The 16,515-nt window shown below is 39.9% G+C and overlaps 1 protein-coding gene across 7 annotated transcripts in view; it reads right to left on the bottom strand.

Annotated features, from left to right (window-relative positions):
- Nucleotides 1-3,664: 3,664 nt before the first annotated feature.
- Nucleotides 3,665-16,515, bottom strand: part of daam2 (dishevelled associated activator of morphogenesis 2) — a 136,980-nt gene continuing 124,129 nt past the window's right edge. For all 7 annotated transcript variants that reach the window (XM_030443354.1, XM_030443355.1, XM_030443359.1 and 4 more), the window contains 2 exons: nt 8,684-8,854; nt 3,665-8,227 (listed from right to left, as the gene is read on the bottom strand). In XM_030443354.1, the coding sequence (XP_030299214.1) occupies nt 8,015-8,227; nt 8,684-8,854 (384 nt within the window). In that variant the 3' untranslated portion in view covers nt 3,665-8,014. The remainder of the gene's footprint in view (nt 8,228-8,683; nt 8,855-16,515) is intronic.

Here is a 16,515-nt window from a genome sequence, read left to right on the forward strand (position 1 = left end):
TCCCGGAGGGGAGGCTACTCTCACTAGCCGCGCCGACCGGGAGTCTCCTCCCACCCTGGAATCTGCCCCACAGGGCCCACTGAGGAAACCAACATGCCACCCAAATGCCATCCAAAAGATTCGGATGTGGTCATTTGAGGTGACGGATCCAGTGGTAATCCTGGGAGATTCTAATCTATCTAGAGTCCCTGCTCACGGTTACCCGTCAGTTCAGGTGGAGAGCTTCCCGGGAGCTAAGATCCACCACCTTAAGGGAATTATCGCTAAACTGGATGTTAACACTGCCACTCAGAAGGTTGTATTGTCTGTAGGTCTCAACAACTGTTTGCGAGAAAACTTGTTGGATACCATTACAAAGCAGTTTCAACAATTGGTCGCTTTAGCTCGGAGGACATTCCCCAACGCACAAATATATGTGCCACTAATACAATGTTCAGACAAACTGAAGCCCAAACAGCAACAACTAGCGCAACAGACAAATATTTTCCTGCAAAAACACTTCATTACACTACAGATGGTGGAAGAGAATGCTTTTGCAGTGAATGACTGGGATCCGGTTCACTGGACGGCTAAAACTGCTACAGAGATATTCAAAAACTGGATGAGCCAGTTAAACTAAAAGCCGGGGGAAGGAAAGTTTCCACCCCCACTCCATCCAATATTTTAAACTTGTCTGAAGCTTTTGTTTTGGACCAAGCGGAACAGGAGGTGCTGGAGAGGGGCCTCTCTTTTGACCCAACACCGCTACGGCTGGATAGAGATATACTCAAACGAGATTTGTATGATTATCACAGGCGCCTTAAATTGTTGTTTCACTTTGAATTTTCCACAGATTCTACTCCTCAACCATTTATCGAACATTCTAAATGGGAGCCTGAATGGAACTTGGTCCCACCACCATTACAACAACTTATACGTGAGGACAGGCGGAAGTTAAAAAGGAGCTGTGACCCTAACAAAGATGTAAACAATTTGACGGGAGAACAAAGGAGAGCCTTGAATAATCTCACCAAAAAACATGATGTAGTTTTGAAACCGGCGGACAAGGGGTCTAAGATTGTCATCATGGATAGAACACAATATCTCATTGAGGCTAACAGACAGCTGCAAAATGCAGTTCATTATAAACAACTGTCTCACTCCCTACAGTCGGAGACTCACGATCTGGTCCGGGGGATTGTAGAGGACTTGTACAGGAAGAAATACATCTCTTCAAAACAAAGATTTTATTTGTTTGGTCAAGATCCTCCCCGTCCAAGGAAATTCTACCTGCTCCCTAAGATCCATAAGGATCCGGGCACTTGGACGGTTCCATACAAAATTCCCCCGGGCCGACCGATTGTCTCCGACTGCGGGAGTGAATCCTGTAGAGTCGCTGAGTACGTGGAAAGCTTTTTAAACCCCTTGTCCCAGAGACATGAAAGCTACATTAAAGACATGTATGAATTTGTTAACAAAATCCGCACCATCATGGTCCCAGCCAGAGCAATGCTCTTTACGGTGGACATTGATGCTCTTTATACAAATATAAATACGAAACTCGGCCTTAAGGCAGTCAGACACACGTTTGAGAGATATCCAGATACGCGGAGACCGGATGAGGCCCTTCTCCAGCTCCTTGAATTAGGTCTTACGCGGAATGATTTTATTTTTGACTCTAAATTTTATCTACAAGTTCACGGTACAGCAATGGGAAAGAAGTTCGCCCCAGCCTACGCCAATATTTATATGGCTGACTGGGAACGGACTCTCCTCCCCAAGTGTTTTAAAACTCCGTTACTATACGTGAGATACCTGGACGATATATTTGGGGTCTGGACACACTCCGAGTCAGATTTTATACATTATATCGACACGTTGAACAGCCACCATGACTCCATAAAAGTCAAATACAATTTACAAGGTTCTCACGTGGAATTTTTGGACACGGAAGTTTTTATCATTAGGGAAGACGTAACATAGTGGACACTGGGGACGAGAGTGTTTTTTAAATCTACAGACACACACGCCTTATTATACAAAACCAGTTTCCACCCGAAACACACTTTTAAGGGGATTGTAAAATCTCAGTTTATAAGGTTTCGTAGGATTTGTTCTAAGCATGATGATGTAGAAAAAGCAACAAAAACACTCTTTGGTGCCCTCAGGAAAAGAGGCTACAGCCGTACTTTTTTAAGGTCAATCAAGATGGATGTGGAGAGAGGCTTCGAGAGGGGAGAATGGATTACCAGAGCAGAACAGAATAAAAACTTAGTTCATCTGGTAACCCATTTCTCCTCGACCTCACTCCATCTAAACTCTTGTGTCAAAAGAAGAGTAGAATCACTTTCGGACTTTAAAATCATTTCCGTTTTTAAAAGAAATAAAAACCTGAAGGATCTATTGGTCTACGCCTCCCTCCAATCGAACACACCACAGCATATCAACAAACACTTCAGGGCAATTACATTTGCTTCAAATAAACACACATCATCGGGGGCTAAGGTTTGGCACAGGGTGCAGCTGGAGTCTACAAATGTGATTAATTTGATTGATTGTATAATATGTGAGAAAATGTATGTCGGACAAACACAAAATAAGTTATTGGACCGACTGAAACAACACCTCTACCATATTAACACAACAACTAAAGTGTCAGTGCTTTACGACCATTTCCGAAACATGGGATGGATAATCTCAGAATTGCGGGTCTGGAGAGCCAGCCTTACTGGTCTGCGGCACAGAGAATACGGGCCGAGAGGCTCTGGATCGAAAAATTAAAAACTGGGGTACCTATGGGCCTCAATGAGATCCTGTAAACTTGAGCAGGCAGACCGGAGACATGATGTCGTGGATGGTGAAGGCAGAAGAGCCCAGTCTACCAGCAATGGTATTCTGGGCTACGTACGTAGAACACTACAGGCTATTTGTGAACTGGTGGTGAAGGGAGGGGTGCCAGACTACCAACGATGGTATTCTGGCACCCTATAACCCGAATAAATATGTGTATAAAAATGTTTTCCTCACTGATTTTGTTGTCTGAGTTTGAAAAAAAGAGAAAAAAGGAAAACCCCATGTGCCCGTGCAAGTGTGAGGGTCATTGGACTCCCCCTCCTTAAAACTATTTATCTTTTCTAACCTAATCCCCTAACCCCAAACCCTCAAAAAAACATTGGGAAAGGCAATGAATCGCTACTTGAAAAGTGGCACTCAGCCCCTATACCCCTAACCCTGTGCAATTTATTGTTGTGACTGACATCTGGTGCTGTTTTGTTTCATGTAGTTTATTTTACTGTCACTTGGAGGTATTTATGTGTGCAGCATTTGAGTCCAAGACAAATTTCCATATAGGGATAATAGTTTATCAATAATAATATTGTATCATATCGTATTGTAAAAGCATGAGTGCACAGCCCATCTGAAGTATGTGTAGAAGCTCGAACATGTGTCAAGGGTCTTTTCACTTTTGGGCATATTTCTTGAAAAATGACTTAACCATTATATATATTTATCAGTGTTTGTTGATGTACAATCAATCAACTGATCAACTAAGACCCACAACTTCTACCACAACAGTATAAGCCTATAGAGATACTACATTCTGCATTAATCTGCATCATTCATGTGCATCATCACCAAACACTCATTTCAATAAATGATTGTGAAAGAAAGAATAAACACTCACTTCGAAGGGACAAACGTTTATTTTAACCCTACAAAAGACAGAACAAAAATAAAATTATAGAAATGAAAAAAAAAATCTTAATCTTATACATGTCTCAGAACTATCCATCATACTCGGACCACAGTTTAATTAGTCTTATTCATATTTTTATATAACATTTTGTAATAATGCGTGTGTGTACATACAAAATATAGCAAACTAAATAAGGCAAATAAATAGAGGTACAATTTACAGGTAAATGTAACATTCCTCAATGTTGTGATCTTTTTTTTAATCTGATCTCAAACATCAAGAATGGTGTACAAAATGCTTTTATTCCAACTGTACATCGGTGGAGAATACTTTTTGTTTCCAACCATAAAAATAATGACTCCTCACAATTATACAACCTCTAAAACTAGGTGCAACTTTTCTCAGGTAGTACAAATTGTCGTCTAACATGTGTGTTCCATATTGCAAGCAATTTTCTATTAAAGGTTAAAGTCAACACATCATACTTTGTGCACCCTTCTGTAGGCATGCAGGTCAACGCCAAGTGCATGATTTGACACAAATGTGGTGATTTAGAAAACATTCAGCTTTTTTTTCCTTTACACACCAGAGCAGGTGACACAGGCAAGTGATGATTTAAACTAAATACACTCATGTTCATATGAGTGTCACCTCTTTGTGTCTACACATCTCTGTCATCCATTAGATTGACTAAATGTGTTTCCAGCGGCCCAGCCGGAGTGACGAATCTCACTTGCCCTTTTTCTCTCTCTTCTTCACACCAGGTTTTTTTTCTTTTTGCACCACTCTTTTGTTGCACCCTTCTCATTTCTCAAGGGATCTAAGCCCTCAATGGTGCTGCAAATGGGAATGTCCCATAATAAAAGTGCATTGAATAAGCTACTAATTTCAGTCCTCTGATTTCCATCTGTACACCCCAAAATCAGCCAGTCAATGGCCAAATACACATCCGAACATGTAACAACATAAACATGTACTAATACTGACAATGTTGTAATACCCCTCAGTAAATGGTATGCAATACAATACAGGTTAAAGCTCTGGATTAAGAGTTTAAAGGGTCTGCCAAAGTGTGATATACTAACTCTGATTAACTGGAAAGACAAAGGAGCAGAGGTTAGGAAACATAATAGCTCAAATATATATGAGATGCTGGTTAAAGAATAGGCAATCATGTCATTTTCCCCTTATATAAAGGAACCTCTCTCAGTCTATTTGGTGTATCAGTTGATCTCTAAAGTGTTGGACATGGGACCTCTTAGGCCCTTTCTGCACTCACATAGTCTTTTTAGCCACAGATCAGTTTCTCTGTTTCAATTTGAGGAAAAATTACTGGTTTAGATGTACAGGTAATAGATCATACTTCTTCTACCTTCGGGAGACTTTGGTGACCTATGTGCCTCGAGCTAGGATGAAGTCCTTCATCACAGTTTGGAGAACTGCTTGTGGCATCAGGTTTGACACAAAGTTCTCAATCTGAAGCCACAAGATGGCGCCAATGGATCTAATTCTAACCCTCAGCTGCAATTTGTTGTACATGAGAAAGCTCTAAGGTCTAAAACATAATGATAACAATGGTACATGTATGATAACAGGGTCAGAGGCACTTGAATATGTTTCAGAACAGAATGGCTGGCAGTAAATGAACAAAGACAAACTTGGATTGCCATTACTACTGCAGACATCATCACGACATACTTGGTGGATGTTCAGTGATAAGTCTATCAGTTTGTTCAGAAACATTGTGAATTAAATAAAAACTGATGTTCAGCAATTCATCATTTTGTGACACACGACAATTGCTTATTGAGTTAATTTAATTTAATATGAGGAATGGAGAAAGGAACTGCACCATGACTTCTTGGTGTTGACCACAGTGTTACTATGAAAACAACCACCTACAAACCAGGGGCTGTTATGCAAATCCTTTGGCCTATCAAACTCAAACAACCAATTTGTACTGTAAGTAAGGGTTATGTTGAAAGACACGAAGCAGTGAGAGGAAGCCTTAACTGGTGTCCCTATTGTAATTCTGGATTATTAGATAAATGTGGGTGAATGGGGAGATTGAACACAGGATGAGTCAATGTTGTCAGTTAGCACTAAAATATTCCCACTGGAGTCCTTGAACTTCATGTGAATATTGCCCTTTACCTACCTGACATCATGTTCAAATGTGGCTTTAACTGATTATTTCATTTTATGTTCCAAAATGTTGTGTGAAACCGGCTTCCTCATCTCCATCAGAACTGACCAAGAGTGGAGTGGAACTTGGAGCAGTGGATCCTTATTTCAGGCTTAAAGCCTTCTCTGTTGGTACACTTCCTGTAGCAAGCTACTGTATGTCCATCTTCGAGAAGATGTACAGTGTGTTGTAATGAGACGAGTCTGTACATTACATTGCAGCCTTTGTCATAGCTACTGCTAAGGTTTTAGAAATACAAATATACATAAAGCAAACTACAGTGAATATTTCGAAAATGTGACATGGGTTGGCAACAGTATGTCGGTCTGACTATTGTTTGGCAACAAGCTGCCCATAGCAATAACATAGTGTCTAGCCATATGTAAACAAATGTGTAAAAGACACTGGAAGGAAAGATGGAATTAATTGTTTTCTACAATGCTTTCTGAGGCTACCCTCTTCTAGTTCGTGCCCTTAAACTGATCAAGCCACAATAACAATTTCTACTCACTTCAAGTGCTTTGTTGAACCCTGACTTTGCAAATACAGACTTCTCACATGGTGTGGTCCCTCATTACAATGGCAACTAAAATATGAAAAATGCACAGAAATACTGCATGAGCCTGAATTTTGGTAACACAGTAAACAAATCCTAGTTTAATTGGAGAAATCCTCAACTACACTGTCAGCTCTGTCCAGAGACCACATGTTTTAGCACCAGTGGAACAGATCCTACAGACACTATCAATGAGAAATGAAAGGCCTAATGAGAACTGCCAACATGGTCTGCATTTTAGTTGCCTCGATTCAGATGGGAACCATTCACACTGGCAGCTGAGCAGGAAGAGAACTGTAAACTGCAGATTTTGCCCTGAAGTTGAAAATCATCTATGGCATTCCTTCATTTTCTTTGTTATAGATAAAGGAAACTTAAGTACAGAGTGGACTTTTCCAGAGGACATTGTGCAACCCTAGGAGTGTTAGGATTCTTTCAGAAAAGCTGCAGTGCAAACAAGATGTGTTAGAGAAGGATAAGTAATTATCTTTTTTACATAGCACAAAAATGTATAAGAAATTCACTTCAACAGCAATGTGAACTTGCAACACCAACAAATAATGCATTGCGTGTACAAAACCCCCAAATGCCATGAAAACGTAAAAAAAACCTCTACATCTTTGCAATTAGCTTGTCTGCATCTAAATATAAATATATATCAATGCCTAACTGCAGTATGTTTTGTATTAATACATTTACATTTGTTTTGTCTTTGCTTTGGCACTGATTCATGCCAGAACAATGCTTAAACCATTGGGTAGTGTAGGTGAGGCCTGACCCGCGTGGCACAGTCATCGTTTTGTCAGGCGGATCAAGCTGAGAAGATTTCTTCCTTGAGAAGAGTGGGATGTCCTCCCTGGGAATGCTGTGTGCTGGAGGACACTGGGATGAATCCTCTGTTTTGAAGCGATAAGAAAGGAAGTTTATATATTCAAAGACTATCTACCCTTTCCCTGGCTCAAAAGTCTCTTTTTCTGGGGGGCACCATGACAACCATGACTGTGGAGGTTATGGTTTAGTTCCCCCTTCCCACCTTCTTTTTCTCTTCTTTTTTTTTAATCTGTCTGATGTCCTTTTTTCAATAATTTCTCTCCACCTTGTGTCTATTTACAGTGTGACTGGCTGATCCCAATGTCCTGTGTGTTTTAGAGCCAGTTAGCAAAAAGACAGGGCTGATCCAGCACCAAGGAACTTACTGGAGAACAGCAAAGGGTTTGTGAGGGAAAACGAGCAGTGAAAACAGTGGATGATAGAGAGTTGGAAGCTTTAGCACAGTGTTAAAAGGATATGGTCAAAAGATATGGGATAATGTATCACAGTGGTCTGTCCATCCATCCATCAATTCCAACTGTTCTTCTTCCAGATCAGGACAAACAGGTTGGAAAAAGCTTTACAAGACCAGTGAGAGGAGAGTGTGGCATCCTTCAAAACGGTGTGGCTGTCCATACGTGTAACTACATGTCTAGTTCAGCAGTTACTTACATCCTCTCTAATATCAATGGTCACCATTTGAGTACCTGGACTAAAGGTGTTCAGAGATCTACACCACGGCAGAATTTAGGCATCTAGTCTTTTCTTTATCATTCCTTTACTTGACCTAGTAGTTGACCTTGGTGACAGCTCGTTCGCGGCCACCACCCTCCACCAGCTGGTTGACTGAGCGTTTGCGGTTCCGCTTAAATTTGTTCAGGTCCTTGTCGAAGACTTCACCAGAACGCAGTGCTGACACCAGGTCGTCAAATTCCCCACCGACCTCATCTGAGGCTCCGCTCTTCTTGGCCCGCCGTTCTCTTTCCCTCTGCTCCTTGAGCTGGAAAATGGAGACATGAAGTTGAAGTCAAGAAACAAACAGGAGCAGAGAGTAAAAACTTCTGCAGGTGTTTAAAATACTCGTAATGAAATTTTAAACCAGAAGGTACTTGTTGGTGATAGAAAATCATTTATTCTTCCTTTAATAACACAATAAAAACAAAGTAAAGCCAAGTTTAAACTGACAGTAGGATTGTTTGAAGGGCGAGATGATGAATCTTCATTTCTAGTGTTTCTGTGTTGGAAGGCTGTGCCACCAGCATAAGTAGTTACTGACGCCTACGATGTTACCACAGTGACCCATGCAAATTAGCAGGTTAGTGATGTCTGGACACAATAGTTTAATCTGATCACTTGCAAATTATTGTGTGGTCTGTATGTTTTGAAGACTTGATCTGAAAAAAAAAATTCTGCTTTGTCTGCAGTCTCAGGTTTATACTCTAAATGTTTGTCTCACCATGGCCTCCATCCGTGCCCTCCTCTCCTCCTCATCTTTACGTCGCTGCATGTTCTCCAGGTCTTGCCGTGCTTCGCTGAATGACTGCAAGAAGGTGTCAAAGATCCCGAAGAACTCATCGGGCTGCATCCTCCCTTCTTCTTCCCCAAAGTGCTTTAGAGAATTGGTAAACTGCACACAGATAACAAGTATCATTTTTGTATGTAGATATGAAGTGACCAAAATCTTGCCTGTGAACAGCTTTTTTGAGAAAAACATGGACATATCTGAAACATACACCAAAACCAAATGTAGTGTATTATCTGCCATGACCAAGATCTATCATAATTTCACATGTGAGCCTGCATATGCATGCATTTGCATGAATTCACACACACACACACACACACGACACAGACACACAGTTGTGAGAAAGACTACATGATTTGACCACCGTATGTCCACCCTGTTCAGACCAAGCTGTCCAGCTGTCTGTGCCAAGTCAATGCCTGCAGCCAAACCTACTTTACATTCATCCAAACAGCTTACTATCTCTCTATAAAAGCAAGGAATCTCTGTCTGTCTGTCTGTGTGTGTTTGTGTGCCTTAAATATCTCTGCGGATCAGGATCAGACTGACCTGAGAGTTTCCACATGGCTGCTGCGTGGTTTAAGGGTGTGCAACGTCACATTTGTTTAGACTACAATGATACCATTAATAAATTATTTCATAAATGATTGACCAATTCCGCTAGCGTTGCTAACCATAGCCACCATAGTCAAGTGCGCACCAGAGCCAATCACTGCACACCGTAGCCACGTGCGCACCAGAGCCAATCACTGCAGAGCCCACCTTAAGAAACAAGCAGATTTATAGCTGGGGCGGCGTGAGCTAGATTGGGATTTTGCCGTTCTGTGCATCTAAACTGACTGTTGTGGATTAATGAGACTGAATGAGTCCGGACCGAGTCTGTTCGGGTCTGAAGAGATCCAGACAGGCAAGGACAACAAACTGTGAATGTTCGTAACCCTAACCCTAGCCCACCCCCACCACCACCACCTGAGTCAACGGATGTGCCAGTGCCTCACGTGACCAATTTAAGATGACGTAGCAGCAAGACGCAGCCTCTGTGAGTCTCTGTTCCGACGTGTGTGTACATGTGCGCCCTTCAAACTAGACAGTAACAGTGATAGAGACAGCAGGTTTGGAGAGTTGAGAGATTTGTGACATTTAGCGTGTTTGGAGTGTATTGTTAGTGTGTTATGTAGTGTTTAGTCTGTAGTGGAGTCGTTTTTTTTGTTTAATGAGGCAAAACAATGAGGAGACTGCTGAATGTTCAGCAGGCAGGAAGGAGCTGGGGAAACACATCACTACGTATAACTTTGTTAATTTCAAATTCTTTTTAGCAAACAGCAATTTATATATATTTCATTATAAGTGATAAAATAGTTTGTTAAACATATTTGTGGTTTTCACAGTAAAAAATCTAAATTTTATCTACTCGGATTTTATGTTTTTTGTGATTTTAGGTCCATTGTGTTATAACAGTTTGTCAAAATGAAAATATAACTGTACAGTCACATGTGAGGTTGTGCTGAAAATAATGACACCAAGCAAGGCAAGGTAAATAGTTTTTAAGGTGAAATATTATGGCAAAATCAAAAATAGTCAAAAACGGCCAATTATACCCTGGAATGTCGGATTTCACAACAAACCTTAATATCCCTGATGTCTCACCTTCAAACACAGCGTCATTTGGTCATCCATGAAAAAGCTACTTAACCTCCCATTTTTCTATAGGAATACATACTTCCTACAGGCACTGCACTAGTTTACAGTAAAAAAAAACAGATCAAGGCCTAAAATACATAAATGTAAATTGATATGCAGAGGTCACAGTCAGTTGTTTCCATATCCACTCTTTCTTAAAGACGTTTGGACAATGACACAAATCATTACACGTGTGGCTGCACTGTTCTGGAAAAAATAGATTGCACATCATTTTTCTTTTAAGATTATTAATCCTGATTACACTATACACCACTTCATACGCAGTTTTTTAAGTTGATACAACACAACTTGAAGTAGTGTTTCTAAAAGATGCCTTTCCCCTAAATGTTGCTTATATTTTAGAAAATGTACATTTGTGTAGTGCTTATTAACAGTGTTCCTGTTGAATTTCTTGGCCTTTGGTATAAGTCACTCTCAGCTGTTTGAGAAGTCATGGTTATTGCTGGTGAAAATTAAGATTTCCCTGATTTTACTGCCTCATGAGAAAAGCTTTTAAAGCTCAACATGCTGGAGGAATTTTATTGTGAAGGATTATTAGGAAATTAGCTAATTAGCAGAACTTTTGTTAACGGCAATTTTTTGACTAAACTGCATGAGAAGAAGAGTTTTTATTGCCACTTCTTTGACCACTACTCGACATAAGCTTGTCATTAGTGAAAGACCTTCAAGGACTGAAATTAAAAGCAAAAGGCACTGCTTTCAAAAAATGAGTTTAAAAAAAGGTATGCTGTGCAGTATTTCCCTAAAAAGTAAAAAAAAAAAAAAAACAACAACAGCAACAAAACACAATGGATGGACCCTTAATAATCATTCATGACCCATTCAAACTGCATGGTGGTTTCTGTATCTTTGTATTTGTATTTTTCTGAACATTTCAGGTCATCATTCTCACTTCCAGAGCGTAAAATATTGAGGCTTTGTGTTGGAGAGTCAGCAACCCATAGCACCAGCATTTGGAGACCTGGTAATAATACTTGAGAATCATCTTTCCTTCTGGTAACCGCTAACTACACCTTTGAATGATGAGTTCACAAAAGCAACAAATGCTGCATGGTATGAGTTTAAAAGGAAGAACAGAAGTTATCAGTTTAATGTACAGTATTTAAAGCTGCATTAAGTATTATATATTTTGGCCACTGGGGGGCAGCGGAACATGCTGAAAACTCAATGTCGACAAATGGTCCCTGTACAAAGTTGTTGGGGCAGACATGTTCACAAATAACTTGCTGCCATGTTGCCTATTGTACATCCAGCAGACGTGCAGCAACATTAGTGTTCATTTAGGTTCTGATCTGACTTTCTTTTCATCACTGTTTTGGTTTCTACCATCTCCAAGAAATACAGGATTGGCTTCTTAACTTTTCAAAGTTCCAGTGTAGAGCTAAACTATAGGTTTTTACTTCAAAGTCAATACAACTGAGCGGAACTGCAGAGTTTGGTTCATTACTGTGGTAACCCCTTTAAAAGTTGATGTTGTAATTTGTTGTTGTTGTTGTTGTACTATTTTTTTTATAGAAGTATTGCTTGGTGCAGCTTAAGATATTATAAGTAAAAGTACTTATAGTGCAGATGGTGAGCGATCAGAGGTTTTTGAATGAAAAATATGATGCTCCTGGATTTTTTTAAGTACTTGTGTTTATCTTTTCCACAAATGTTTGTCCATCTCAACTTTTGTTTTGTCACATCTGCAGAGTGAAACATTCAGATTGTGGAATTTGTGGAATTTTCAGTAGATTTAAAATCATAGGAAGCACAACACCCTGTGACCCAACATAATCTTGCTGCACTAAGCTCTGTTGTATTGTTGTCCTATGTTGGAGTAAATGTACATACAAAATATTATCTTAGTCTATAGAAGACAAATGTACAGCATGTGGTTGTAGTGTTGTGATATGAGGGAGTTGGGGCTTGCTCTTTTCTGAGGATACAAAATCCTCCTATCATTATGGGCTGGTCACCATGGCAACCCCCACCATCATCCCTCTCCCTCCTGTAATTATGTGTCTGGTCAAATCTGTTTCCTCTCGTCCCCTCGGGTCTGGGTTAAATGAGTAAACACATACACACATGCATACACATGAACAGAAATGGAGAATGTGAAGTCACATGGATTTAGCTTACCTCATACGGACACACATACACAATGCTGCACTCTATGAAAGGCTTAATATATTTTTGCCTTGACAGAGTTTTTTTATATGTCCATGCCCTTTGTGTTCAAATTTGTATTTGTTTGTCATAGATGTTGATTGGAGACACCGTCAAGTCTTCCAATCCACTGAATTTTACTGGCTGTTTCAAATTAGTTCTGGTTAACACATCACAGATTTGGTCTTTCTCCACAACCACTGCTTCAATACTGACAGCTATTCAGAGGTATTGTGACTGCTCTGCATGTGAGAACGTGCTATGAAAATGCACTCATGGTAGACCTAATTAACTGAACCACATACTGTATCTTTACAAACAACATGAAGCACGAGTTGTTTTTATTCAGCGCAAAGAACTAGTACAGGGAGAGAGGGATGTCCTAAAACAATCAATACGGTCCTATTGATCCCTAAGCCTCTGCGGACACTAATACAGTGTCCTCCACCATATCAGTCTGACAGCTACGCTGCGCCAGCTTATTTAGCGCTGCAAGAAAGAAGTTGAGAGACTGTCTAGTAGTCAAAGCATTATGAATTAGCAGCTGTGAGCTAGTCCATTCTATCCGCAGTGGGGAAGTGGAAAATAAGTCGAAATGAACACTGGAAAAAAATATTGCAGCAAAAAATGTAGTATTTCATTTTCTGCAGAGCTTTGGTTAGATTCACCAAAGGGTCACTTTCGTTTTTGGAGCAGTTCGCTATTGACATTGTGCCGGCTGTAAGAGCCTCTAGATTGCACGAAAATGGCGTGTTCCAAGTTCACTGCTAAAAGAAAAGTGGACAGTGAAAACTGGCAATTCAAAGAAGAATGGACTGAAAAATGTGCATTAATTCTCCCTCCAACCAGCATAAGACCCATGTGCTTCTATGCCAGGAGACTATAGCTGTGATGAAGATTTCCGATTTGAAACAACATTATATACATACATACACTATATATATATATATATATATATATATATAGATATATAGATATATATATATATATATATATAGATATATATATATATATATATATATATATATATATAGATATATATATATATATATATATATATATATATATATATATATATATATATATATGTGTGTGTGTGTGTATAGAGCCTCAGCACATGGGATGCCCGCTCTACCAACTGAGCTAAACGGCGCCCCAGCCTTTTGCTTTTTGACTTGTTGAGGTATTGACTTCACGCCACGACTTGGGCTTCAGGGCTCTTTCACCTCTTGGGTCATTCAGGTTCATTCAGAGGAACTCCATCCTTGCTTTGTCTATGCACGCGAGGTGTCTAGTTTATGCGCATGATTCAAATGCTGGCAAACACATCAGTTGTAGGCAGGTATATTGATCCTGAAATCAGAATCATCTTTTTTTTAAATATTCATTAATTCATGTTACTTGTTTAATGTCTTTAATATGCAAAAAAAAACAAAAAAAAACGGCCGCTTAGTTCACTTATGCCTCGGGCCGGCTCTGTGTCCAATACTTTGTTTTCTGAAAAAACTGATGACATTCCCATCATTCTCAGCCGCAATTTGTGTTTAGTATTTATAAGCAAATGGTGAACATTGTAAACATTATACCTGCTAAATATCGGCATGTTAGCATTGCTGTTCTAACCACATTATCATCCAACTGAAAAATCAACTTACTTGTGCGAGATGACCAACTTACTTGTGCGAGATGACCCATTATTGTGTGAGTATTATTTTTTGGTCAAATACACATCATTGCTGTGTGGCAAATAAGTCCACAGTTTTAAATCAGTTTGCAAGTACACTTGTGTGATTCAGCAATGATAACAGAACTTGGATAATAATACAAGACATTACACATGCTGTGATAAATGAGCTACACCAGGTAACTTTCAAGTCTCTACAGGTTAATTCTTATACTGTACTAAAACTATAATGCCTGTAAGCTGAAAAAACACATTTATAAGATCACTCAGGACAATCAACGCAACAGTCAGCTTTAGAAGATGTCGGGCAGCAATGGTTCCGACCCTGCCAAATTTACATTGGTGCCTGAACCAGGATTTTTTGGAAGCTGCTGTTTACAACTGTGCTCAGCTTTGTCTTTTATTTTCATATTTACCCTTCCAACAGCACATGAGGTGATTAAATATCCTAAAGCATGTCTTGCTCTACTTTTCTCTCTTTGAAACTGAGCTGAATCTTATATTGTCTATGAACATGTCAATGAGTGGGTTTGTGGATTTGTCTCTAAGAATAAACCCAGCCAATTTCTCTGGATAACAGGAATCCCTTCTTTTCTCTGGAAACCTCTGTCCCAATAACCCACATGACCTTGGACAACTGTAATCCTTTGTAATGTATGTAGTGGCGTCTGCTGAGGCTGTGTGTGTCGTTCCCACTCTCTTGTAGACATACACACACACATTTTGTTGCCATGGAGCTTTATGAGCCTCACGGAACTGCCTTCACTGTTGAGTCATCCTGCTCTACCTTTTTTGAGACACAGAGTGCAAACCAACATCCATATTCGTATTCCACTGGGATCCTAATGTAGCATCAGAGAGCCCTGACAAGCACTGAGTTAAAGTGAGCGTCAGACTCCCCATTTACTAACCACACACACACATGCACGCACATACAGTATATACACACAGAGACACACAGTCATGTTAGGAAAAATGTGTTTAGAGTCTGGGCCGGTGAACACAGGCTCTTTTGTTTTACAGCAGTAACCAGTGCCTTGCTCCTCTCGTTCTTTTCCCATGACGTACCAACTGGCCAGTTTTCCCTCCAAATTCTTACCGACCTCCCCCTTGAACAAATAATTAATTAGAGGGGAGGCTCTAAATGAAACCCGAGGGCTTTTCCTCCTTCTTTCTCTCCATCTCTCTTTCACAATCAGTTGATTCTTTACAGAATTTAAGCAATTTCCGTGGGTGTATAGCACCACTGTGTCAATTATTTTGGAAAATGAAGAGCCTCTTGATAAAGTAGGATGTAATACTTGTACTAATGTCACTACTGAATTTAGTCTGCAATGTTTAAGGTGTCCTATGTGTCAGCATCAGGCTGCTAAATGTGCAATGAAGTACCAAGGCATGCAAATAAAATAAAATGTTGACATAAATGTTTTCAACACTGCCTTACTTTGGGATTCTCATAGTCCCACTGATGTCTTCAGCTTACGTACTTCCTGCTACACATCAATACATCAGCCAGCAGGGTTCAAAGGGCCATTTGTCCCAGTTGTACAAAGAAGGAGGGTGTAGTTGTAGTAGGGGGCGGAATTCAAGGTAATCTGTCAAGAGATCATCACACTGCACTAAGGATTGCAGAAGGGTTTCATGATTTCTGCCTCTCTCTTCCTCTCTTCCCACCTCCTCTTCTGTCTGTGTTGGGGGTTCGACAGTGAAGACAACTAGCCAAGAATGCATTAAAGCCACCTGCATGGACATATGAACTTAGAGTATGGTCCTGTCCAGACCTGGTATTAACACCTGTCCTGAGTGATCTGATCACACATTTAAGATCTGATCACCGTGACCACACTGGGAGGTGGTCTGTGCCACATGTGACCACATTTTTCAAGCACAAACAATTGGGGTACCATAAATTACGTGTTTGGGCTCTTAGCCTGCCAGTCTTACCAGCAGATGTTTTTTTTTTTAACACATTGTCTGTTTCAACCGATCAAACCTGAAATGGAAATCGCAATATCCTTCAATATACCTGAAAAAAATTCGGAAAAACTTGAAATATTCTGTGACTTTAAGATGTGGTGAGTGAGGAGAAACTTCATAAACTTTTCAAAACAGCTGATGTAAATTCTAAATCTTTTGTGCGTTTTTGTATATTAGGCATTAAAGGCAATACAATAAGTTGTTTATTTCCTTGTAAAAGGTGTTTGTCACTGCATTGCTGGACCAGACTGTT

Source organism: Sparus aurata, chromosome 16 (assembly GCF_900880675.1).
Source record: "Sparus aurata chromosome 16, fSpaAur1.1, whole genome shotgun sequence".
NCBI lineage: Eukaryota > Metazoa > Chordata > Actinopteri > Spariformes > Sparidae > Sparus > Sparus aurata.